The 27,803-nt window shown below is 35.0% G+C and overlaps 1 protein-coding gene across 1 annotated transcript in view; it reads left to right on the top strand.

Moving 5' to 3' along the window:
- Positions 1 to 3,899: 3,899 nt before the first annotated feature.
- The window catches only part of NBN (nibrin), a 46,099-nt gene continuing 22,195 nt past the window's right edge, over positions 3,900 to 27,803 (top strand). Inside the window, exons 1-8 of the mRNA XM_081258069.1 lie at positions 3,900 to 4,025; positions 5,846 to 5,976; positions 7,125 to 7,273; positions 7,724 to 7,883; positions 10,625 to 10,728; positions 18,992 to 19,109; positions 19,721 to 19,914; positions 25,085 to 25,182. Coding sequence (XP_081114195.1) covers positions 3,989 to 4,025; positions 5,846 to 5,976; positions 7,125 to 7,273; positions 7,724 to 7,883; positions 10,625 to 10,728; positions 18,992 to 19,109; positions 19,721 to 19,914; positions 25,085 to 25,182 — 991 coding nt within the window. The 5' untranslated portion in view covers positions 3,900 to 3,988. The remainder of the gene's footprint in view (positions 4,026 to 5,845; positions 5,977 to 7,124; positions 7,274 to 7,723; positions 7,884 to 10,624; positions 10,729 to 18,991; positions 19,110 to 19,720; positions 19,915 to 25,084; positions 25,183 to 27,803) is intronic.

The raw sequence follows: 27,803 nt of genomic DNA, 5'->3' as shown, positions 1-27,803 counted from the left end.
TGGAATGACTATCCTAGAACTCATGGAAGGAAGCTGTGACCTAGGGAGAGAGCCATGTTTCATTTAAGGCAAGATGTAGAGGGAATTTTCCATGAAGACTTTAAAGATCTAAGAGGGTTTGTTTATAACAGAACAGAGGTAAGAGGAGATGCCAGCAAACTACACGAAGCAAGGAGCATGGAACAATGAGCAGACCAATTTGCTACCAATCTTAAATTCTACCCGCACTGTGTCCCATCTTTTTAATATTTCTCAACTCTGATTAACAGACATGTATTGTTGCCAAGCAACAGTTAAGTTTTCCTTAATCACTCTGAGACTACTCAATCTATCCTCCGGGTAGTCAGACATAAACAGGACAAAGTTATAGCAAAAGCCAGCTGGGGAAGGACTTGCCCTGAAAAGGGAAAAAGTGACTTTATAGTGATGGAGCTGCAGGACCTCACCAACATGTACCAGCAGGAACAAGAAGAGTGCTTATGAGACTGTATTCTGAAAATGCTAAACAAGGAAGCAGATGGAAAATAAATTTGGACAAGGGAGAGTTTATTGATTTGGCAGCACTCTCCAGGGAGAGAGGATTTAATACTATCAAGGACCCTAGGAAATATGACTATCATTCTTCCATGATGGCTCTTAGAAGCTTGAAGAAAGTGGTGGCCCACACTAAGAGAAGTAGAAATGGCAGAATTGTCATGGCAGATGGAAGATGTAAGGAGCAAAATGCTCAGAAAAGTAGGCATGCTAGTATTCCAATACAGATGCACTTTATCAAAGTGACTAGAATTCTCTGGTGAGAGGGGCACCAGCATCACTGAGAAGCTCAGTGGTGGCTCTTCTCGTAGGTCATGGGTAATGATAAAAGATGTTGTTACAGAACTGGGTTCACATATAAGAATCCTGAAACAATAGAAGCCAGGTGGCAGCACTTAACCATAAGAAAGGTACCACTACACGTATCCAAATGAGTGGCAAAATAGGAGTGACAGTCAGAGATCCTGACCTCTGAAGATGATTAATAGAATACGGCATCCCTAGGGGGAAAGATAGAGGTTAGCTAACAAGGGCATGCTCAACCTATACAATGACAAGAAATCAAGGATGGGTGACGTAAGGCTGAGAGCAGCAGTCTCAATAAAAAGTCAGTCTCTTACCCAGTTTTCTAACTTGAGCCAGTTTACCAATCCAGAACCCATTTACTGAAGGAGAGGCAGGATTGCCAGGAGGAAGCACCCTGTAACACTTTGGTGAGAATATATGGTAGTGATTTCCCCGTCCATGCCCACCCTACCCTCAGTCCTTCCCCAAAAGGACCTATGGCCATTCCCTTGGGAAACCATACACTGAGGAATAGGGAATGCTCAAACATTTTGAGGATTGTTGGACACAATCATTATTGATACCCAGGAACACAAAGAATTATTATGACCTGCAGTTAGAGGTAGATAGGAGCCAGATAATAAATGGAATCTTTGCCCAGGTGTGGAAGAAGTACGTCCATTGAGCACAGGGACCTATCTGGTGGTCATTTCCACAGTTGCCAAATATATAATTGAAAAGGACATATTTGGTAGTTAGTAAAGCACCCACATTAGTACAGTTCTTTGGCCTACAGAATAAGAGCTATCAAAGTGGGAAAGGCCAATGGGGAGCCTCTGAAATTGCACAGGCAAGATAGTAAATAAAAAACAATATAGAAATTTCCAGTTGTGATGTACAACATGACTATAGCTAACAATACTGTTTTGTATATTTGAAAGTTTGTATGTGTGTGAAGTATGGGGTCAGTCTTCATTTCTTTTGTAGTGTTAACTAATATCCCTAGGACCATTTACTGAAAAAAGAACTTTCCTCCATTGCTCTGTAATATCACTTTTGAAAAATCAAATTACATATGCAGATCAACATGGTTGACCTAACATGGGTTAGGTCTATTTTGACACATTTGCCTATTTTTTATCCTCGTGTCAACAGAACACTGACAATATAACTTTATAAATATATCCTGTTACTTGGTAATTGTAAGCACTCCAGCTTTATTCTTCTTCAAAATTTCCTTGGCTATTCTCAGCCTTTGTATTTCCATATAGATTTTAGAAACTGCTTATCAATTTCCACTCAAAAAATTGGGACATTTTAATATTCATTTTTCATTGAATAGAAAGATCAATTTTGTGAGAAATGGCATCTTAACAATCCACGAACATGGTATATTATCCTGAATTTATTTAGAACTTATTTTCATTTCTGTCAGTAGTTTTTTGCAGTCAATAATGTTTTGTATCACATCTTTTGATAGATTTCTTATAAGGTATTTGATGACTGTTGGTGCTACTATAATTAGCTATTTAAATGTCACATTCTATTTTCCGGAATAAAGGTATACAACTGAATTTTTTAAACATTGTGTTCAGTGACCTTATTAAATATACTTTTCAATTCTTTTAGATTTTCAATGTACATGATCATGTTATTTGTGAATAATGACTGTTATTTCTTCCTTTCCAATCCATATGCTTTTTCTTTTTCCCTTTTGCATTGCTTAGAACATCATGTTTAAAATAAGTGGTAAGAGCAAATATGTCCTTATTTCATTCCTGATGTCAGGGGGAAACATGAAATAATTTACCTTAAGTATAATGTAAGCAGCAGTTATTTGGTAGATGCCTTTTATCTGATCAAGAATGTTCCCTTCAGGGCTTCCCTGGTAGCGCAGTGGTTGAGAGTACGCCTGCCGATACAGGGGACACGGATTTGTGCCCCGGTCTGGGAAGATCCCACATGCCACGGAGCGGCTGGGCCCGTGAGCCATGGCCGCTGAGCCTGCGCGTCCGGAGCCTGTGCTCCACAACGGGAGAGGCCACAACAGTGAGAGGCCCGCGTAACGCAAAAAAAAAAAAAAAAAAAAAAAAAAAGAATGTTCCCTTCATTCCAATTTTGCTGAGAATAAATGGATGAATGTGGAATTTTATCAAATGATTTTACTTCAGATACCAAGATGATCATTATTTTGCTCCCTTTTTCCTGTTATTCTGGTGAGTTACATTAATTTTTTCCCCCCAGTTAACACCCACCCTTCTATTTCTGGAATAAGCCCCACTTAGTCATGATTATCCTTTTTATATACCACCTGATTCAATTCACTAATTTTGTGTATAGGATTTTTGCATCTATGTTCATAACAGAACCTTTCATAAACCAGCCTTTTAAAGTGATATCTTTTTTCCTTCTCATTTCAGAATGCTTTTGAAAACCAAAAATTATGTGATCAGAAGTGTACTCTAGGGTGCTTACCTTGTAGTGTGTAGACTGTAGAATGGATTAGTGCAGGAGGTGGGTGGTGACGGATTAGGAAGCTCCTATAGCATTAAGAGAAGAGCTTGCACCAGCTTGGTACAAGTAGAAATGGAAAGGACAGATAGACTCCCCAGTACTTAGCTACTGATTAGATGAAAGTGCAACATTACGAAACAGAGAAATTAGGAGAACTTTATCTGAGCTTGGAGAAGAATAAAAATAATTGGAGTGAAATACTTATCTTCACCATAATTATCACAATCATTAGGATCCATACGAAGGAATGACCTCAATTTAAGCAATTGCAAATGCATGGAAATACGTAACTGGTCACTACGTTAACATCTTTAATTAGAAAGTTTCCTTACGTTGCTTTGAAGCTGATTTTTAAAATCATTTCCATTCACAATCAGAAAAAAATCGATAATCTTGTATTCATTGAACACCTTAAAATGGGATCCTTTTAAGGCAGCACATTTCAACACACATTGCGCTATTCCTCTACTAACCACAGGGTGGCGACGAGGCGCCAACGCCGCACTTCTGTCTATCCCTCCGCTTCTTAGGCAGGTGTGGCTTCCAGGAGCGCGCACGTCCCGGCGTCCGCGCCAATCGCCCGCGCTGCGGCCGCGCACGTCGGGCAGCCGCGGTTACGCTGACGCACCTCGGCCAGACCCTAGTGTTCCAGGCCATGTGGAAGTTGCTCCCAGCTGCGGGCCCTGCCCGAGGTAAGGGCGGTAGGCAGATGTCCGGGGACCGATTTCCCGGGAGCAGATGCGGTGGGCACAGGGTTTGCGGATCGTTACTTCCGGTCCGTTCTCGCCCTGGGAGGCTGCGAAAGCTGGTGCGAAAGCCGCGCATTTGTTGTGTGGGGACCGCGTGGTCTTTCTCGGCGGGTGCGCGGTGCTTGCGAACCAGGCTTTGGTCTGACGGGGGGAGGAGGCATGCGACACTGGGCCGTTCAGTGACCGCCGGGTCCTTTCCGGTCTACCGCCAGGATCTCCGTGGTTGGGACCAACTCCTCTGGCAGGACTAGCTGTGACGCGGGCTTAAATGGTCTTCCGGATTGAGTCTTGGCCGGGTATATGTTATGACACCTAGCGTTTTAAGCTTTTGAGGAAACACCCAGAATAAGTTAACAGTCTGGAAGACTCTATGACTCTGTCTCGAGCGCATTGTTTATTATTGTGAGGAGCCACGGAGATGACTTGTGTAAATGGCAACTACAGGAAAGCATAATTTTGGTTTTGTTTCGGAGCCTTTTTCCGTTTTGTCATCACAACAACTGAAAAAATTTTTTTTCTGCATTTCTAGTAACGGAAAATGGTAATTACATGTAAATTGGTTGCCTAATATATGTAAGCACTTATTAGTTGATAGATAAGCAGTTGTAGCCTATGATTGGGCTTGCCCTCCGGAAGTTTACATTTTGATTGAAGAAAGTAGAGGCTAAATGGACTGATAGTGTAAGGAAGTATGGAGAGGGCCAAACTAATGGTAAGGAAAATAAGTACTGTAATAATGCTGTAGATACTAAAAAAATATAGAGCCTCAAAGATCAAGTTTCATTGTGGACTTGGAGCATTGCGAGGTGAAACACAGTAGGAACAGTTTCCAGAAACAGTTGTAGCCTGTGGCTGGCTCTTTGAGTTCCTTTAAGGAGGTAGCAGAAGAAAAATGCCCCTAGCGCCAGTGGGTGGCATTCTTAACTTTTGGGGGATCTTGAACTCTTTTCGGAATCTGATGGAAGCTATGGGGTGCCATCCTTCTAGGAAAAATGTAGGGAAACCAACACAAAAGTTTTTCATTGAAAGAGTCCACTCTAGGTTAAGAATCTGATTAGTAAAATATAATCCAGGTCTCGTCAAGGTTTACCTGGACTCCTTTCTACTTGTCTAGTCTCTACCACTCCAGTGGTACCAGACTAAACTCTACAAGTCTTCAACGTACATGCTGTTCCTTCAACAATTTGTGATTTCCATTTTTTTTAAACTAATAACCTTTTCACGTTGTTCTAAAAGCTACCTTTAACATAAAAAAAAAAATCCCCAAATTATGCACTTGAATCTGGTCTGGACTTTTCTTGCATTGATCTATATTTTTTACTCTTGATCCAATACCATACTTTTTAATTGCTTTCGCTTTGTGGCATATTTTACCACCTGGTAGAGGAAGTTCCCGTAATATTCACATTTTTCTGGACAGTTTTTCACATTATATTTTCCTCTTGGAATTTTGAATTCGTTTATCAAGCTCCAAACATAGTGTTATGATTTTTATTTGGTAATGCATTAAATTATAAGTTAATTTGGGCAAGCATTGACAAAATTGTTTTCCTGTTAGAAAAATGGTAGAGCTTTCTATCTATTTAGATTTGCCTCCTTCAGTGAGGCTTTACTGGAAAACACAATTTTGATTTACGTAAAGTTGATTATTAGCATTTAAATAGCAAAATAAAAATGTTTAAATATTTGCCATAGGTATATCTTAAATACATGTTTAGGTATGTGTGTACCTGTTAATTTACTTTTTAAAAAAATTCTCTTAGAACCATACAGACTTCTGGCTGGTGTTGAGTACATTGTTGGAAGGAAAAACTGTGACATTCTAATTGAAGATGATCAATCAATCAGCCGAAATCATGCTGTATTAACTGCTAACTTTTCTGTAACTAACCTGGTAAGTTACTAATATTATTTCACTAGCTGACAGTAAGAGGATTGAAATCACAAAAGCTTATCTTGGTGTATATGTAAGAGAGTTTGGGAGACTTTTTATAAAGCTGTTAGTTTTCTTTAAATGTTAACAAAATTAAGGATGTTTGGGCAGTGGTACTGGTGGTATTTGTTTATTTAAGATTTGAAGTTTCTGTTTCAGTATTTTACTATTTGTTTTAGTGATTTAGAAACTCAGGGGAAGTAGAACATATTTATATTTATTTACTTGAACATTTATTGAGTGCTTACTGTGTGGCAGTCACTCTGCCAAAGCCTGGGAATAGAGCAGTGAATAGACCATCATGACTCCTGCTTTAATGAGTTAATGCAGCCATATGAGCACTGGTGTTTCCTGTATCTCTTAGGTTTTCACAAGGGAAATTGATTTGCTTTACTAGGGAAAACAGCTGTTGTATATGCCCCACAGCTCCTTTGAATGGCTTTGAGTTTGTTTTGGTGTGTTGGTTGTTTTAATAATAAAGGTAGATTGTAAAAGTAATATAAATATAGACAAATAGCTGTGCTCATGGTAATGCTGGTGGTAATTAAGGAAGAAAAGCCATTATTTTGAGCAAAGACTGCATGTTGGCAAATGCTGGATACGTTCAGTAATATTTAGGTTTTGTGTCTGTATTCTTTTAGGTATAGAAAAACATTGTTGAAAATCCTAAAGAAAAAAAAATTGTTACTACAAGTCAGACACTCTAGCCTTTTTGCATTGGACTGATTTTTACTATGTGATTTTGATAATTAAAAAAAAAACCTTAGTAATGAAGCTGTCATGTTATACATGAAACAGACTGTACAAAAGCAAACAGTTCTCAAATTGTGAGGGGTCAGGAAAATCTCCACTGACTTACAAAAATAAAGAAAATGTATGTTCTAAGAGGAGTGATTCTGGAATTGACATTTTTCTCTTAATTGCTAGTTGAGTGATCATTCTTTGCATGCAACCAAAGCAATAACTGTATTGCCTGCTGTGTTGGGAGGTTAGCCACCTATCACCTATTCCAGAAGTTATCAACCTTTTGTTTTGAAACCTTTCCCCTTAGGAATAGTATTTACTGAGTGGTAAGAGACTTTAAATTATTTATTGATTTTTTTTTTCAGAGTCAAACAGATGAACTCCCTATATTGACAATAAAAGATAATTCTAAGTATGGTACCTTTGTTAATGAGGAAAAAATGCAGAATGGCCTTTCCCGAATTTTGAAGACAGGGGATAGAGTTACCTTTGGAGTGTTTGAAAGTAAATTCAGGTAAGAATTTTTAAGTTGATATTAAAATGGACAGCTTTATTTTGCACCAATCAGATTCTAAAGGAAAAGGATATTTATGGATAATGAATTGGAACCAGTCTATTTAGTTCCTACTTAGGACAGTAGTGAACTTTGCACCACACGTGGTTAGTGCATTTTATTAATCAGAGATAGTGAAAAGAGTGAATGAGAGTTTGAGTGGGCCCTAAGAACCTTGATGGGAGCTACTTTGGGTTGATTCTGCATAGGTCAAAGTATAATGTTAAACTTTCATCGTTGTTTTTTTCTTAATTGTGACTTAAGGCTTAGGAAGTGATAATTTCATAAGTTAGAAAGTTTAGTAATACATAAAAATCAAAATAACAGCATATGATGTGAGCTTAAAGTTTAAAGTACCATAAGTTGCCATCTCTATAACTATAACTTTATGTAACTTATTCTCATTTACAGAGTAGAGTATGAACCTTTGGTTGCGTGCTCTTCTTGTTTAGATGTCTCTGGGAAAACTGCTCTAAGTGAAGCTGTATTGCAACTTGGAGGACTTACTGTAAACAATTGGACAGAGGAATGTACTCACCTTGTCATGGTATCAGTTAAAGTTACCATTAAAGTAAGTTGAATGCCTTGTTATTATGTTAAAGTAAGTTCTCTGAATTTAAGTTTATTCCTTTACCCACTATACACGGATGTTTTAAAAGTCACTTGCTTTAAAACTATCAGAACTGTTAGTTGTAGATGTATATATGCCAATCAACCCCATATCTACCGTATAGGCTAGAATGGTTTTTCAGAAACACTGTTTATTATCTGGGGCAAGCAAAAACACATGAAATTATATTTCAGATATTGATTTAGCATTTAAATGATTTATATTATCCTTTCACCAAGAAGTTATTACAGCACATGGTTTGTGTTTTCAGTCTAAAAGCAAAGCAATTAGAAATCAACTGCCAATCTTCAAAGTTAGCAGCTCATGTCTTCCCTTCCTCCAATCTCTGATACCATCTCATGGTTTCATGCTCTTTTCTTTAGTTCTTATTTGGCTTTAGACCCTAATCACAAAGACTTTAGGTTCTTACAATATTACCTTAATGTATTGTCACAATCTAGAGATATGTAGATATATGTTATTTGTCAAAGCAGTGATATATTTTGGGATGTTTTCAGACTTTGCATCTTCTTCAGATTTGGTTAATCCAAAACTAATTGAAGAATGATTTTGGGAGGTGATTCGTCTCCTTCAGCAGGTTGACTATAGATATGTGAGATTGTTTTAGGTTAACATCTATAATGAAAAGCAACAGATATTTAGATTCCTTTATTCGATGATAAAAAAATCCTTTAATATATAATTAATTAAATTAGAGTATGTGTCTTATACCTAAATAGGTGTCATAGAGAAAGGCTTGCTGTTCAAATTGAACCTCATGTTAAACTTGGATCAAAGATTGTTTCATCTTTGTAAGTTTATGAAATTGATTTATAAATTCAACAGAGTGATTACCCTCCTGAATAGTAATTTATGCTAATAAACCCAGATAATAGATTCATAATTCAAAATGTCCATTTATTAGTTTATAGTAGGGATGTATCTTTATAGTGACCAGAATATTTACATTTAGACTCCAACATGGTCCCCTTGAAGATACCAAGGTACCTGAGAAATGGAATAGGTAATCATGCCATTGCTTGGTGGGTCTGAAATAAGAGCAAAGGCAGTTAGATGGTCTTGAAAGATATTTTACTGAGTGTGACAGACCTGGAAACTAGCATCCATTTACCATAGTACACAGTATTCCAGTGACTAGGATGCTAATGGCCACCCAGTCCCTGGATATTAGAGAGTACTGTATATATACCAACAAAGGCTTGCAGAGCAATACTCCTTTTTCAATATTTTTGATCGTGTGCAAAAAAAAATTTGTCATTATATTATTTTTTTAGTAAATTTTCCAAAAATACAGGTTAGTTTATGTTTTTAAAATTGTTGAATGTTAGAACCAAAAGGTAACCTAAAGAGCATTCAGTTCAGTTTTTATTTTCTGAAGAGGAAACTGAGGCATGGAGCAATTGAATCCTTTGCCCAGGATCACATGTATTGGAGTTTACTCAGTCCAATGTTGAATTGCACATTACTGCTTCATGCAAGAAGTCAATTATTTCATTCATATTTGAGGTTCATGACTTTCAGATTTCATTCTTGAGAGATACCCTAAATTGCTTGCTCACATTTAGGTAATTTCCCATGTTTATTAGAAGCATTCTTACCAAGTCTTTAGTTGTATTATTTCCTAGAATTATGCTGAATCTTATTTTCATTGCCAGTGATGGTATTTTTTAATCTGTCTCAAATTTTGTGGATGCATCTTATTTGAGGTTTATAGTTTAATTCACTTGCTAGTTGAAGTTTCTTCCCCCACTCCATCTGTATATACTTATTTTCAGCTTTTGTCCAACACTAAAGAGTTATTCCTTTATTTACTTTCTTAAAAAGACTTTATTCCATAATTAAAATCAGTTTGAAAGGCAATTAAGGTGAAAGAACTCATGTTTATCTCTTGTTACTGTCTTCTCTAGGGCAGATATTACATTTCCTTAATTCTAAGATGTACATTTTAATGTTTTTAAAATGGTATACATTTTTAAATTGACTTGTATTTTATGTTATGTTGTTCTGCCCTCCCCAAGCAGTTTTGAAATTAATATTGTAATTGGTAGCTTCTTTTTTTTCACCTTTAATAATGATTGTTTATTGTTTATTGATACTTGCCTGTATGTTACATTTATTTGTTATTTCAACAGTCTTATTGCTATTTTAGCATATAGGCCTTTGCTTTGCAGGATTCTGACTTACATGAGTTATAGTTACCAGTTTGTTTATTTTTAATTTTTATTTTATATTGGAGTATAGTTGATTAACAACCTTGTTAGTTTCAGGTGTAGAGCAAATGATTCAGTTATACATCCACATGTATCTGTTCTTTTTCAAGTTCTTTTCCCATTTAGGTTATTATAGAATATCAAGCAGAGTCCCCTGTGCTATACAGTAGTTCCTCATTGGTTATCTATTTTAAATATAGCATTGTGTATATGTCAATCCCAAACTCCCAATCTGTCCCCCCCTGTATTGTAATTGGTAGCTTCTAATAATCAAGTGATTATACAGGGATTTTTATACTAAAACTAGGCAGTGACCAATACTGACTTCTGTTTTATAGATTGTGTCTCCTTTATAAATTTAGAGAGACAGGAGGAAAAACAGAATAGAACAGCCTCTTTGTAGTCTATAACTTACATCTTTAAAAAAGCTAGGGTATGAGTATATGTATTCACATGTTTTCTTCTTTTTAGACAATATGTGCACTCATTTGTGGGCGTCCAATTGTAAAACCAGAATATTTTACTGAATTTCTTAAAACAGTTCAGTCCAAGAAACAACCTCCAGAAATTGAAAGGTATATTGCATATTTTAAATATAATAAAATATGACATACAAAATATGATAGCACTGGTTTTATTTAGGTTAATTCCCTCTTTATTGACTGTTTCAGGATGTAATGTTACAGTTCAGTATTATTAATGAAGTTTTCTTGTTAGTATGTGAAGAAAGTTTCCCAGTTCTTTGTTGATTGTTCCTTATCTCTGTGAAACAAATGTTACATATGTGCCAATATTTAAAGGAAAATATTGAATGACAGTAATAGCATAGAGGTGAAATCAGTAGAGCACACATGCCAATGCTGGGCATCGTGCATGCAGGACACCAGGAATTGTGTGGTGCAGCTTCCCTGTTGTGGAGCCTCAGAGTCCTGGGCCAGAATATTAACAGCACTGTGGCCTTGGGAATTGAGCTGATTTCTTCTAAGTGTCAGTTACCTCCTTTGAAAAATGAGACTAATACCTGTCCTGCTGAGTGTCTAAGTATTTAGTATTATTAGTATTAGTATAATTATTTATCTTAACTACTGGTATACATAAAGTCTGAGCATATTGCCTGGCATCATAATAGGTGCTTATTAAAAGAAATGTAGCTAATTGCAATATCTGGGAAGATTCATAGTAGCTTGATTATTTATTTAATTTTTTGGATGCTCTGCTAAATTTGTGAACCACCGGACTAAAGGATCTATCCACTGTATGTATTGTATTAGTAATGTTTGCAGTAATATAAGCTATGGTTGAGGAGGAAGATATTTGTGATTTTGTTTTTCAGATTGTATGGTTAAAATACTGGTGACTATAAAACTGTGGGTGTTTTTAGTCAACATAAGAACATGCTTGCTTAAAATGTATGTCAGTAGCTTATAGTCTATATGACATAATTGATTTGAGGAAGTTTTAAAAATCTAAAATTCTATGCAAATTAAGTATTTTATTACCCAATTTAGGTATTACCTATTCAAGCTAAGTATTTTATTACCAATTTAAAAATATTACTAGCTATTATAAGCTAATTTGCCCAGTGCATATATTTTTAGGAACTATTTATACCTGATAATATGTATCTGCTTTTAAAAGTAACTGAATATCAGATTTTTCTCTTTGTTTTTAATTTTCATTTGGAAGGTTTCTTGTATTTTATAATCTGGTTAACAGAAAATATGCTTTCCTCTGGAAAGAGATCTTCAGATTTTATTTTATTTATTTTTTGGCCACACCAAGTGGCTTGCAGGATCTGAGTTCCCTGACCAGGGATTGAACCTGGGCCCTTGGCAGTGAAAACGCAGAGTCCTAACCACTGGACCACCAGGGAATTCCCGAGATTTTAAAATAGATGATTCTTAACCTTTTTTGAGTCCTAGACCCCCTGTGAGAAAATGAAAGCACTGGTCTCTCCTCTAGAAACTTCACTTACTACCAACTTACATAGTATTTCAACAGAATTACATTTTTCCCTGAAGCCTATTTATGACCCTCCCTAGAAAAGTTGATAAAGCCTATAAATAATGACTCTCATTACAGATAATAAACCATTGTTAATTCTAGATTACTTAAGAGTGGAGGGGTCTGATTAAGTTTTTACTACTGGTGATATGTTTTATGGTCTTAGAATTAGTCATTGATTCTTATTTGTTCAGATTCTCAGGTGTATTTAACCTTGTTTTTTTTTTTTTTTTTTTTTTTTTTTTTACTTTAGCTTAGGCATAGTTTTTTTCTGGCTTCAATTTGTGACTGTATTAATTTAGACGGCTATAATAAGACATCCCTACTCTAAGGTTGTTCAGTAACTCCTAGTTCAGTGTTAACCAGGAAAGACTATTACATTAGTTCATGTTTGATGACAACTGATAATCAAGTTTTTAATACTATTTTAAAATTTGTAGTTTTTTGCCTTAATAGATTGCTGTACCTATTGGGATCCATTTTGATATGTTTGTTGAAGACTAATTTGACTACATACTCAATTAAATAGAAAAATGATTAAATTTAAGATATTAAATAGTAGTAGGATGGGTTATAAAAGGGATATGAGATAAATTGTGGTGGCTTTTCTATTACTTAACTACCTGTTCTTTTAGTTCTGTAAAAGCATTATCACTAGCCCTGAATTTAAATTAGGAGGCATACTATAATATTTTTACCTAACAAAATGTGTAGTCCTTTTTGGTACGGTTATGTCTGCATCTTTGCACTGTTACCACGAAACAGAGTAAGTGAAGGGTTAAGATAGAGTACCTGATATGGTTTGTGATACCTAATTTTTCTGTGCTGTTATCAAAGTACCAATGTAGATGAAGTCATTTTTATATTACATTTAAAAGAAGTATTTAATTTTGATTCTCTATGCTCTAATAAAGGAAGTTCATTAAAATATTATATATGTCTGAATGTAAAAAAAATGATCCTCAAGAGAAAAAGGGAGTTTCCCTTTCTCAGTTTATTTCAAACAACAAGCAGCATTGTTTTCAGAAAACACTGTTGGGAGAGAGTCCTTACATCATACAAAACTTACTGGTTATGCCAAGAATGAAAGGCCCTGACTGCCCTATACCCAGGCCATTTCTCAGGGTTATGTTTGCAGTGAGAAACCTGGAGGGATGAGGTAATATCTCCTTCCCAGGACAGAGAGCAGGCCTGCTTATAGCTTGTTATAAAATGGGTGGATTCCCAAGTTCAGTGTAACACTACCCATGGTATATATACCTCTCCTGTAACACAACCCACGGTATGTACCTTCTGTGTCATCCCCAGGGGACTTGGCATGGAAGGAGACCTGCTGGAAACACACTGAGGCTTGCTGCTTGCTTTGTCTCTGACCCAGGAGTCTTGTGTTTTCTGCCAGCATCCGTGAAAGAGGAATAGGTTAACTTATTAGCTTGTAATAAAATCTCAGACCCAAGAGACACATTAGCATGAAACAATCTTGGTAAATGAAAGTTTAGGAAGCTTATAGAGTTGACCTTAAACAATCAATTAAAATTTAAAGCAAAGAAATTTAACACACACTAGAAATTTTTTTTACTGGAGATACAAGCTCAGATTTACAAGTTGTGGATGCCAATGTAATTCAGACCTTTTAGAGATCACCAAAAAAAAAGCAGTATAGTAAGTATATGGTTCTAGAAATCATGAACATGTACCTTTGGTACTAATTAAATAAACAGCTATCCAGATGTTGGGCAAAGAAATATTGTGTCTTGGAATAGTTTCCACGGCCAGAATTATACATGAATTCAGAAAAATTCTGTATTTGGAAAATCTTGGGACAGAAGTGAAGATGATGTGCTCTGAGTTAGATGAAATTTATTGAACATCATGTGAAGAATTTATATAAAGTTATAAAATGTACATAGGAAAAAGTCAATATTTCTAGATTAATATTTTATAGAATTTGTGAATAATATGTACCAGTTACTACTAATAAAACATAATTATTTTATTTGTAGCTCTTGAAGTTTCTGTGTAAGTATGCCAAAAAATGTTTTAGTTTTTTTCATTATAGAAGTTAGAGGTCACTTTATATTTGTGGTATTCTTGTATTCAGGCAGTGTGCCTCTAACCTAGGTCTCTGCCAAGTTAATTTACTGTTTTCCAATTTTATTACTAGCTGTCAAATCACTGTAGCTTCAACGATGCTTTAAAACTTCTAGAATGTAATTTTTCAGAAATATTGATTTTTTAATGATGTTTTCTTCACATTTATCACTAGTCTCTCCTTTCTTGTTTTCATCCTTAATACTACTAAAGAGAGAAAGATTTTTCGACATATATGAAGTTCCAGAACATGGTCTATTATTTGTCACTGTATTGTATATATGATATATATATATCATATATATGTATATGTATTCATGACTCCAACATTTGATTCGATTCTTGATAATACGGTGGGTTTTTTCCCTTTCAAGATCAGTCTTATTGAGTATTGGGGCTCAAATTTACCAATGTTTTTAAAAGAAAATCAAAATACATTTTTCTAGTCCCAGAATTTTATTACTCACATTTGTATTGAGGGATGTTTTTACTTTCTTTCTACTTCTAATTTATTAGGTGAAATTTTATTTCTGTTTTATACTGTCAGTTTATTTATTATCAAATATTTATTGAACCAGGCAAGATAGACCTGAGGATATAATGATGAGCCAAAAAGCATTACAGTTTCTGCCATCTTGGCACTTAGTAGAGGAACCAAACATCAAAGAATCATACAAATAAAAGTTAGAACTCTGGAAAGCTAATTGCATATCATTCTCATGGAATGGACTTGGTATAACAAATGTTCACTCTTCATTGAACTAAGCTGTAGTTAACTGTTATCTATTATCTGTGGCAAAATTAAGAATGACAGTGTGAAAAACACAAAGCTGTAGATAATTTTAAAATGCTGTTTTAGTCATTAGAAAGCAGTAGGAATCTCACATTTACTCAGTCATATATGCATGTATTAAACATTTACATTCTATTTTTGTCTGAGACTGGCCCAGTAATCTAGTGTTGTTACATTACTATGTAGACTAATTTGTAAACACCTATTTGTATATATATGAAGCCTTTTACACTAAAAGAAGTGTAAGCTACGGAAGAATTTTCTTGAAAGGGATGTTAGGTGTTTGATGAAGAGATATTAAAATTTTTCCTATTTATGAATTAGAATGCCTGTTAATTTTTTAGTGCTACCTATTTTCTCATTGTAGATTTAATTAATAGTTATAATAGTTTCCACTATTCTCTGTATATCTTTAAAAGTAGAATAAACAGAATTTTAAAGTCAGTTATTTAGAAAACTGCAGTTAACTTCCCGGGTTGCAGTCCATCCTGCCAACTAAATCTGCTCTTACCTGCAGATAACTCATTCATTTGACGTTGAAGATTCTAGGAATCACTACTTTAAAATAGACTTAAAACATCCATTGTAGCAGATTAAAACACATTTGTGGTTTAGTCAGTTATAAAAGGTTTTTTTCATTAATAAAATTTTAGTCATGACATCTTACTGTATGAGATAATGTATGTTTCCAAGGAGAAATCTGGGGGGTGGAAGGAGGGAAATGTAAGGAAATTAATTCTAAAATGCTGGATGGTGACTCTTGTGACCAAAACATTTTTGTCATATTGGGTGTTGCTCTCTGTGGATAGTTAACTCTAGTGACTGATTGTCCAGATTCCCCTCATCCTACATTGTCCCCTCATCATCACCATTATGCTTTAGTAATTTTGTAAAAATCTTTTTTAAAGACTTTATTTTTTAGAGCAGTTTTAGGCTCACAGCAAAATGGAGAGGAAAGTACAGGTTTCCTGTATTCCCACTGCTCCCACACATGCATAGCCTACCCCATTATTGACATCCCCCACCAGAGTAGCACATTTATTACAATCGCTGAGCCTACATTGACACATCATAATCACCCAAAGTCCATAGTTTACATTAGGATTCAGTCTTCGTGTTGTACATTCTTTGGGTTTGAACAAATGTAGAATGACATATATCTATCATTATAGTATCATATGGAGTATTTTCACTGCCTAAAAACCCTCTGTACTCCACCTATTCATCCCTCCCACTTCCCCAACTCCCAGCAACCACTGATCTTTTACTGTCTCCATAGCTCTGCCTTTTCCAGAATGTCATATAGTTGGAATCATACAATATGTAGCCTTTCCAAATTGGCCTTTTTCACTTAGTAATATGCATTTAAGTTTCCTCCATGTCTTCTCATGGTTTAATAGCTCATTTCTTTTTAGCACTGAATAATATTCCGTGTTTGAATGTACCACAGTTTATTTATTTATTAACTACTGAAGGACATCTTGGTTGCTTCCAAGTTATGGCATGAGTTCATCTCCTCTGGGTAAATCCCAAGAAGCACGACTGCTTTATCATATGGTTAAGAATGTGTTTAGTTTTGTGGGAAAGTGCCAAAGTGTCTTCTAAAGTGGCTATACCATTTTGCATTCCCACCAGCAATGAATAAGAGTACCTGTTCTTCTACATCTTCACCAGCATTTGGTGGTATCAGTGTTCTAGATTTTAGCCATTCTAATAGGTGTGTAGTGGTATCTCTTTGTTTTAATTTGCATTTCCTTGATGATATGTAATATTGAGCATCTTTTCATATGCTTATTTGCTCTCTCTGTATTTCTTGGGAGAGGTATCTACTAAAGTCTTCGGCCCTTTTTAAAAATCAGGTTATTTGTTTTCTTGTTGAATTTTAAGAGTTCTTTGTATATTTTTGATAACAGTCAGATGTGTCTTTTGCAAGTGTTTTCTCCTGGTCTGTGGTTTGTCTTCTCATTCTCTTGATGTTATCTTTTACAGAGCGGAACTTTTTAACTTTAATGAAGTCTAGCTTATCATTTATTTATTTCATGGATGAAGCCATTGGTGTTATATTTAAAAAGTCATCTCCATATCCAAGGTCATCTAGATTTTCTCCTGTGTTATCTTGCAGGAGTTTTGCATTTTATGTTTAGGTCTATGATCCATTTTGAGTTAATTTTTGTGAAGAGTGTAAGATTTGGGTCTAGATTCTTTTTTTTTGCATGTGAATATCCAGTTCCATCACCAATTGTTGAAAAGACTAAGCTCCATTGTACTGCCTTTGCTCTGTTGTAAAAGATCAGAATTGACTCTATGTGAGTTTATTTCTGGGCTCTTCATTCTCTTCCACTGATCTATTTGTCTATCTTTTTGTCAATACCACGCTTTTTTTTTTAATTTAAATTTTTTTTTTTAATTTTTAAAATTTTTTGTCTGCGTTGGGTCTTCGTTGCTGTGCGCAAGCTTTCTCTGGTTGCGGTGAATAGGGGCTACTCTTCGTTGCGGTGTGAGGGCTTCTCATTACAGTGGCTTCTCTTGTTGCAGAGCACGGGCTCTAGGCACGCGGGCTTCAGTAGTCGTGGCATGTGGGCTCAGTAGTTGTGGCGCACGGGCTTAGTTTTTCCGTGGCATGTGAGATCTTCCCAGCCCAGGGCTTGAACCTATGTTCCCTGCATTGGCAGGCAGATTCTTTTTTTTTTTTAATCTTTTTTTTAAAATTTATTTATTTTAATTTATTTATTTTTGGCTGCATTGGGTCTTCGTTGCTGTGCGCAGGCTTTCTCTAGTTGCAGCGAGCGGGGGCTACTCTTCGTTGCCGTGTGTGGGCTTCTCATCCTGGTGGCTTCTCTTGTTGCAGAGCACGGGCTCTAGGCGCATGGGCCTCAGTAGTTGTAGCACACCAGCTTAGTTGCTCTGCGGCATGTGGGATCTTCCCGGACCAAGGTTCGAACCCGTGTCCCCTGCAATGGCAGGGAGATTCTTAACCACTGAGCCACCAGGGAAGTCCCACACTCTTGATTACTGCTGCTTTACATTAAGTCTTGGATTCTGTAGTGTTAGTACTCCAACCTTGTTCTTCTTCCTTAATATTGTGTTGGCTGTTCTGGGTCTTTTGCCTCTCCATGTAAACTTTAGAATCTGTTTGTTAACATTCACAAAATAACTTGCTGGGAGTTACTGGGATTGTGTTTAATCTATAGATCAAGTTGGGAAGAACTGACATGTTGACAATATCTAGTCTTTCTATCCATGAACATTAATAATTTTTACTAGAAGGTAGAGAGAGAAACTAAAAGTCTGGTCAGTTATGAATAGCTGTAACAAAAGATCTGATTATATAGAAAGTTGAAACTATGGACTGAATTATCTGTTGATTTTACTTCTCTATTTTCTTTTCTCTAATCTCTATGGATGATTAAGATGTATTTATAGTGTTACATTAAAGAGCTAAAAGATTGTGTTTTTAAATCTTTGGGAATTTTATTTAAACTGACAAAATGTAGGTTTTAAAATTCCCTGAGCTTCTCCAAAGAGATTTGTAACAAAACACTTATAGCAGTAGTTCATAGAATTACAGTATGAACATTATTACTAATACTTACTGGTTCCTAAGCAAGCACAACATGAGTTGATCTTTAATGGATGATGTTTCAACCATTTGGTTTTGGGGTTTTTTTGGTTTTTTGTTTTGTTTTTACTTTTTTTTAAACTTTTTAATTACTTTTTCTCTCTTAACCATTTGTAATTTACATAAGTTGTTTGATTCATATATATTTAATTGTATCTCATTATGAGATGAGTCCTTAAGTCCCAGATAAAACTCTTAATTTTTTAATAATAAAACAGTATTATGGAAATTACGCCTTTCTAGTGTCTAGATTGCCATTCCATTTAAAAATTTAGTGTTATACATACAGTGTAGTATATAATTAGAATGTTCTTTATTTTATTTTTTATAGTTTTTACCCACCTATTGATGAACCAGTTATTGGAAGTAAAAATATTGATCTGTCAGGACGACAGGAAAGAAAACAGATCTTCAAAGGGAAAACATTTGTCTTTCTAAATGCCAAGCAGGTAATGTTATAAGCTAAATTTTTGTAAAGAAAATGTTATAAACTAGGATAAATTATTACTGTTGTCAATAGTTTTTAATGCACTTCCTTTTGAGATTTTGTGTAGAAGTGTAAAGTGAAATAAAAAACTGCCCAGGCACCAGAACTTGCCCAGCGTTCATGTATATGACTATGGCATTTCTTAATATCTCTTAATTGGCTTATTAATTAAGTTTATATAAATATGCACAGGGAGGAGACCAAAAACTTTGGTTTAAGTTCTAACTTGTTCGGTTAGTAAGCAGCTGTTGAATATCTTCTGTGTGCTGAAATGAGAGTTCCAGGAGTTAATGTTGCAAGTGGAAAAATCATGCAAGTAAGCCCACAGTTACAGTACTGTGTGAAGAGGAGCTGTAGATGATGTAAGGATTCCAGGGCTGCAGTGGTACCTGGTGAACTAGGGATTTTCTCAGAGTGGAAGCTCAGATTGTCCTCTCAGGAAGTATTATAAAATCAATTCTTAATTCTGCTTATATTTTATTTCCCAAATCAAATTCTTAAAATTTTAAGAATGTATTCAAGACAGTAATTATGGCAATTTCATTACTTTTTTCTTCTTCTTTCCATTTTTAGCATAAAAAATTAAGTGCAGCAGTTGTATTTGGAGGAGGAGACGCTAGGTTGATAACAGAAGACAATGAAGAAGAAGATAGTTTCTTTTCAGCTCCTGGAACTTGTGTTGTTGATGTAGGAATAACAGATTCACAGACCTTAATTCCTAACTCTCAGAAAAAACGGATTCATTCAATTTTGGATATACTCCAGAGGTACAGAATTATTCTTTATTAGTTAAAAAAATAAAGGGCAAGTAGGTGATTTTATAGGTAACTTTTTTTGCACTCTACATAATAATGTAAAGGTATATACAAGAATTATTGTAAAGATTTTATTGTGTATGCTACTTGGAAATTTATTGTGACTTAGTATGCTAGAAATAGAATATATTTATCCATGACAGTTTTATCTCAGTATTTATTTTCTGCTGCTTTTTTGTTACTTGAATAGAATTTGCAGAATATACCTCTCTTAATAAAGCAGTATTTGTTTTTCTCTGGAATATGTAGTTGAGAAAGTTAAAACTCAAATGTAAAATTGTTCTGAAATAGCCTCAAGCTGGAATATATTTTTCCCTTGTTTATTACCCATTGAAAATTTGTGTAAAAATTAGGCTATTATGGCTATATAGGCTGCTATGGGAAAGCAGGAAAAAAGTATCAAGTATCCTAGAATAGTGTTTGTAGTGTGGAGGGGCGGCAGTTTGAAATCACTAAAGCAAGGATTTTTTTCCTGGACTCCTTACTGGTGTTAATAATCTTAGCATTTTTGAAGCACAAAGTGAAAAAATCAGCCTTGGCAGTCCATTGACTGAATTTCTATTCACCTAGTAAAAAATAGTTAGGGCTGGGACTTTGCTGATGGTCCAGTGGCTAAGACTCCGTGCTCCCAATGCAGGGGGCCTGGGTTCGATCCCTGTTGAGGGAACTAGATCCCACATGTTGCAACTAAAAGACCCTGCATGCTGCAACTAAAGATCCTGCATGCTGCAACTAGAAGATCCTGCACACCACAACTAAGACCCAGCGTGGTGAAATAAATAAATAAATATTTTAAAAAAAATAGTTAGGGCCTAGGGTATTTATACATCTAAAAAGTCCATAAAATAAGCTCTCCACAGTATTCATTTTTCCTGACCCATGAGTCTTTCTGACCATGAAGATTGCTTTTTTTTTAAATGGGTTTGCCGAAGTAAAAAGTAAAATTTCAGTCATGTGTCCCATAAATATTTTGCTTAATGGAGATGTGTTAACTGCTGTGAAAAAGAAAATATTTGTGTAGCAAAAATACCATTTTACTACTACAACCAAAATATACTGTTATTCTATTGTGTTTTAGGCACTGGGAATATAATGGTTAACAAGATAGTTATGGACCCTGCCACCACTGGAGCTTACTGTCTAGAGGAAAAGAGAGATAAAGACAAGTAAACAGATAATTACAAATGTGTATAAGAAAGCAGAATAACAGGGCAGAGGGGAGAAGTTTACTTTAAATAGAGAAGGCTTCTTTCAGGCAGTATTTTACTTACGACCAGTTTACCAATCTTTAAAAGCCATGCTGAACAATAGCAATAATAGCTTACTTACATATTACTATATACTGTAGCAGGTCCTGTTCTAAGAGTTCTACATATATTAAGACATTTAATCCTCATACAATCATGTGTATTTTTACTGTTTTGTTCCCCATTGTGCAGAGAGGGCAAAAGGGGATTTGAGTAGAACACAGGGAGCGAGCAGAGGAGCCAGGATGTGAATGCATGCAGTCTGGTTCCAGAGTCCATGCTCTTTACCATTACATCTTGCTGCCTTGCTGGAGTGGGAGGTTGCTCAGAGGCTGGTGACTTGATCATGAGATAACATTTTGTTCTGTAGTCTCTGGCTCCTGTTGCAATTTGGTCTTAGAGAGAGGACAATTTTACAGTTTGAGAAAGACTATCACTTAAAATAACACCTGTCCATTTAGTCCAAGCCATTGATAGCAATTGAAGGTACAGTTATATCAAACCAGTAAAGTCAGCTATTGACTGAATTTCAGACAATAGGGCAACATTGGGATGGGTTAGTGCCATGGCACTATTGATTAGTTGTCAGAAGTGGGTATAGGATATCAGTGATTAAAATTAAATATCTCTGAAAAAGATTAGAAGTCTAGGGGAACAATATAACCCTGATTTTTGTTCTTGCTGAGATATTTTCCCAATGTCTTAGCCTATATTTGGGAACTCTTCCTGTTACTAATTTAATTATTTTCTCTTTATCCTCTCCTCCTTTGCCTTATCCTCTTCTCACCTGTTCCACAGCTTTGCATAAAATTGAATGAATCATAATCTTTGGATCATGATACACCGTCATCACTGAACTATAAATAATATACATTCATTTTTGTTCACTAATTATTTAGTTACTTATTTTAAATAAATTTTTATTATTGTAAACTGCTACTGAGATTATCTTTCTATGTTTCCTATTGGTATTTGTGCAGGATTTTCTTTGGGATATATTACTACATTACTAGGGTTAGAACACTCAACAGTATCAAACTGTTTTCCGCTTTATACTCCCACCCACGGTATATAAGAGATTAAGTTAGATGCACATCATTTTCAACACTCGGTATTTTCAGACCGAGTTTTTTTGCCAATTTAATGGATATATAATCATATCTTGTGATTTTGATTTGTATTTCCCTGATCACCAGTGATGATTAACATTTCTTCAAAAGTTTATTAGATGTTAATTTTTCCATCTTTGTAAAATACATGTCTCTCACCCAGTTTTCTATTGGGATAATTGTATTCTTTTTTTGTTTTAAATACAGATTTCCCCAGTTTTATGTGTTCTTGTGTGTGTAGTGTACGTGTGTGTATTTAGTTCTATATAATTTTATTACATGTGTAGGTTCATATATTCACCATAGTTAAGATACAGAACAGTTCTATCACCACAAGAATCCCTCATGTTGTTCTTTTATGACCACACACCCTTCCCTACCTCCCCCTCCCTGTCCCTAAACTTTGGCAACCACTAATTTCTTCATTTCTAAAATTTATTATTAAAAAAATGATATATAAACGAAATCATACAGTATATAACCTTTTAGAATTTTTTTTTCACTCACCATAATTCCTGAGAGATTCATCTAGGTTTTGTGTATCAGTAGTTCATCCTTTTTTATTGCTGAGTAGTGTTTCATGGTATGGATAACCATGGTATGGATATTGTCTCTTTAATTACATTTTCTAGTTTACTGTTGATGTATACAAATTCAGCTGACATTGATATTAATCTCATATCCCACCACCTCGTTGGACTCCCTTTTTATTTCTAATACTTTATAGTCTTTTTTTGTATAAAGCATATCATCTGTAAATAATATTTCTCTCCTCCTTTTTAATCCTTTGTGCCTCTGGTACTGCTCTCTCTCTTTTATTCTCTCTCTTGGTTTTGGACCAACTGGGACATCCAAAGCTGTTGGATAGAAGTGGTGATAGTAGACACATTTATCTCACTATTGACTAAAAGTAATGCTTCCAGTATTTCCCCATTTAAGATGATGTATGTCTGTATAACATGATTATTAAATGTGTATTTTGTTTTATATAACCAATCTTCATAACTAATTTTCATGATATAATGTATGTATAGTTTCAAAAGTATTAGTAGGGTAGTAAAATATCAATTTTGAATTGCCTGAAATACAAGGAGATGTATGTGATCACTTGATGATAATACTTTTTAAAATCTTTTTTTGTGTGTTATTATAAATTCACTTAGAGTTCAAGTCTAAGTTAAACTAATACATACAAAACAATGAATGTTAAGCATTTGAAAAATACCTTTTAAACTACGACAGCCACTTAAAATACATATACATATGTATATTTTACATATTCTATAGTATGGATATACTATGGTTTGTTGAGTCATCCATCCATTGAAAGACATCTGCATTTTTCCAGCTTTTGTTACAAATAAAGCTGATATGAGCATTCATGTACAGGTTTCTTTGTGAACATAAGTGTTCATTTCTCTGGAATAAACACCTAAGAGTGCAGTTTCTGGGTTGTATGGTAATTGCATATTTGTGTGCCTTTTTTTTTTTAATTTGTAGGAGTTTTTTATATATTCTTGACATTAATCCTTTTTTCACTTTTATGTGATTTCATAAAAGATTGCAGAATCTGTTACCACTTTGTAAATTATCTTTTTATTGTGTTGATGAATGAAAGCCCTTAATTTTAATATCCTAAAAATTAGCAATCTTTCATAGTCAGTGCTTTTTGTATTTTGTTTAAGAAATCTTTTTCTACTCATAGATCAAAAAGATATTCACTATATTTTTTACTAATTTTTATTAGTATTTTGATATTTTGTTTTTGAAATTTATTTTTGATCTATCTGGAATTGATTCTGTTTTATACCACGGGACCTTACATGCATGGGAATGTTTTTGGCCTTCTTTTCCATTGAACAATATGTCTCGTCTTATACTAATACCACATTTACTACATTGTCTTAATTACTATAACAGTTTAAGTCCTCATATCTAGTAGGATAGATATTTTCTTTCTGCTCTTCAGAAGCATCCTGGCTATTCTTGGCTTTTTATTTTTCCATATACATTTTAGAATCATCTTTTTAAAAACTTAACAAAAAAACAAATGTTAAACATTTGAAAATGACTTGTTAAGCTACTACAACCACTTAAAATCTCTCTACAATAAGTATTAAAAGGAGTTTTAAAGCTCTTAAAATTTGAGGTGTAGTTTCTATATAGCATTATTAAGTTATATTAAATTATGTTTGTTTTATAAAATCAGTCATTATTCACATTACAGAATAACAGAAGATAGGTTCACCATAAGATTCCTTTAATAAGAAGATTCATTAATACATGTAAATTTGGTAAAATGATTTGATTTACTAACATACGTATAGATGTAGCTTATTTATAGTTCTTTGTACTTTTCTCCCTCCTTATCCTAGAAAAAGAGGGGTCTTTTTCTCTCTTTTAAGTTTTATCTTAGGATTCTAGTAATCATAGATTTGCTTTAAAAAATCTATTTTATTGCTTCATCTGGGTATTACTATTATTCTGAAAATTATAGAGTTTTAGAACTGGAAGGATCTGTATCCTTTACTCTAGACCTTTGTTTTACAGATGAAATAACTGAATTACTAAAAGGTGGTGAACTTGCCCAATGTAACATTGCTCCAGTGAATAAGCTGGTACTATAGGTATTTGCAGTTCTCCCTGTACCATAAAATTGTGATGTCACTTTGCGGGGGGGGGGAAGATAGATTCAGTTTGACATCATCTTAATAAAAGTTGTTAGTTTTAATATATCATCATACTTAAACTATTTTATTCTAACAGGCAAGGTCTTAGACCTATTCCTGAAGCAGAAATTGGATTGGCAGTTATTTTCATTACTACAGAGAATTACTGTGATCCTCAGGGCCAGCCCAGCACAGGTAATTAAAATACTATTTTATTGATTCTTTAGCAACTTTATTGTGTAAATTGATGATTGGCTGTATCTCCATTATTTTTTTTAATATTTATTTATTGATTTGACTGTATCGGGTCTTAGTTGCGGCACGCGGGATCTTTGTTGCAGCACGCGGGCTCCTCTCTGGTTGTAACGTATGGGCTCTAGAGCGCACGGGCTTTGTTGTCCCGCAGCATGTGGGATCTTAGTTCCCCAACCAAGTATCGAACCCACGTCCCCTGCATTGGAAGGCAGATTCTTAACTATTGGACCACCAGGGAAGTCCCTGTATGTACATTATACTTGCCAGGGGTGACCATCTTCACCATCTTTTAAAAGTCATATGTTTATGTGTTCATTTATTCATTTGATAAGTATTTGTGGCTGCCAAGTACTAGGCACAGTCGTAAGTACTGAAGATACAGTGGTGAATAAAGTAAACAAGATACCTGTTATTGTGAACTTTATATTCTAAAAGTCAGGATTCAGACAGTTAACAAGCAAACAAACACATCTGATAAGTTCTGTTAAGGCCAAGTACAAAGAGAAAGCTAAAACAAGATGATGTGATGGTGACTGGGCATAGTCTATTTTAGATTGGTTGTCAGGGACAGTCTCACTTAAGATGTCATATTTGAGCCTCACATGTCCTGAATGATGAGAAAAGGCAGCCATGGGAGGATATGGATAGCAGAATTCCAGGTAGAAGGAACAGATCACAATTGTGTCTGTGTGGAGAATGGATTCCAGGGGTCCAAAATGGAAGTGGGGATATGAGTAGAAGCTGTTGTGGAGGTCCAGGTGAGAGAGAGCTTGGTGCCTTGGACCATGGTGGTAGTAGTAGAAAAGCAAATAAATTCAGACCAAATTTTGGAACTAGACCCAGCACATCTTGCCTGTGGAGGATTTAGAAACAACTCCTAATCTTTTGGCATGAGTAGCTGGTTGGGTGGTGATGCCATTTACAGAGATGAAGAATACATATTATAATCATCTCAGTGTTGACTAACACAAAAGCCAGTTTACTCAGGGCAGCTATTACCCCTTGGTTTTTTAAAACTCATTCCCCTACTTTTCTTGATAAGGTGATGTTGCCATCCAGAAGATGGTTCATTTATTCTTTCCTTCTTGCTTCTTTACCTTAGATATTTTTACGTTTATTCTTCCTCATAACTTTTCTTTGTCTAGCTATGTGTGCATCCATTTGGTACTTCTTTATACATTTATTTGCCTCCTAAGTTCTTTTTAGAGCTATTTGTCAGCAGTTATTGGACTTTGGCTAAAAGACAAGTTAGGACAGCACTACATAATTACACACTCCAGGGGGTATCATTTACATTGTAGCCCACTGAATGGCATCTATAGAATTGGACAGTGTACCTCCTGATTAGTAATAATAGCTGCTGTCTCTTGAGTTTGCAGAGACTGAAGTATGTGCTTTACACAAGGCATTACAATTTAATCTGCAAAACAATCCTTATAAGATAGATGGCATTGTTTGCATTTTATAGATGAGGGAACTGATGTACAGAGAGGTTAAGAAATTAGCCAGAGGTCGCATAGCAAATAATTTGATTCAAACTGACTCTTTAAGTCAAAGCTTTTATGATATTATTACACTGCTATTATGATTGATGGTGTGGGGTTATGGGAGCAGATGTAAAAGGATAAACAGACTAGTACTTGGATTTTATGATTTGGTTAAGAATGTTTACTCACCTGATATCTGTACCCTTTCCCATGAGTACACTAGATATGCTTCTGTCTATACATGGGTAACCTTCAAATACAGTTTTAAGAGCTTGTGAAGTTTCCATAATAATTGTGATATGGTGAATGTTTCCTCAAAATTCAGGACTAACATTCTCAGAATTTATCCTTAGAGTCAGAAGTTAAAGACCAACTCTTCAACCTCTCTTAGAGAGAAAACTACTTTGATGTGGATACCAAAAGTGAGCCATATTCTTATAGAAGCTGTCCATTAGAAAGCTCCACAACCCTTTAGAAATAGCATGTACTGTAGCTACTATTTTGTTGATTGTGTATTTCTGTTCTGTTACAGAAAAAGATAAAACACTATGTGTAATTTCAGACTTTAACAACACAACAAAAAATATGTAAAAATAAACAATCATTGGGTCTGTGTGAGTATCTCCCCTTGTCCCAGGTCCCTGTTTGGAACAACTGTCCTCTGTTCTCTTTTAGAAAACTAGTCTCAATTAGATATGTGCTTCAGAAACATTTTTTAAAAATTCAAATTCACATTCTCTGTATTCCAGGATATTCTGGGATGCAGCCAAGGCATCAGATTTTTTTGGTTTCTTTTGCTTGATTTTAACCTCCTGTTTGTCATATAAACTCCAAGAAACTAGGGAAGGACTGAACTAGAGAGGAGCCTTCTTTTATATAAATGGAGGAGGCACTCAGACTATAAATTTAAGTCATTTTTTAGTCATACAAGACTTGAAATTCTTCCTCTGCAGCTTCTGCTCAAGAGGTCTGCTACCATCCCTTCTCACAGCCACTGCCCTATTTAACCCTGCATGTCTTTATTTCCTGAGGGCTGTTCTAACTGCCCTCAGTAAGGTCCTGCCTCCATATTCA

Source organism: Mesoplodon bidens (genome assembly GCF_964165515.1).
Source record: "Mesoplodon bidens genome assembly, chromosome: 16".
Classification (NCBI taxonomy): Eukaryota; Metazoa; Chordata; class Mammalia; order Artiodactyla; family Ziphiidae; genus Mesoplodon; species Mesoplodon bidens.
Note: the sequence above shows the minus strand (reverse complement) of the source record. Positions and strands in the feature narration are given on the sequence as shown.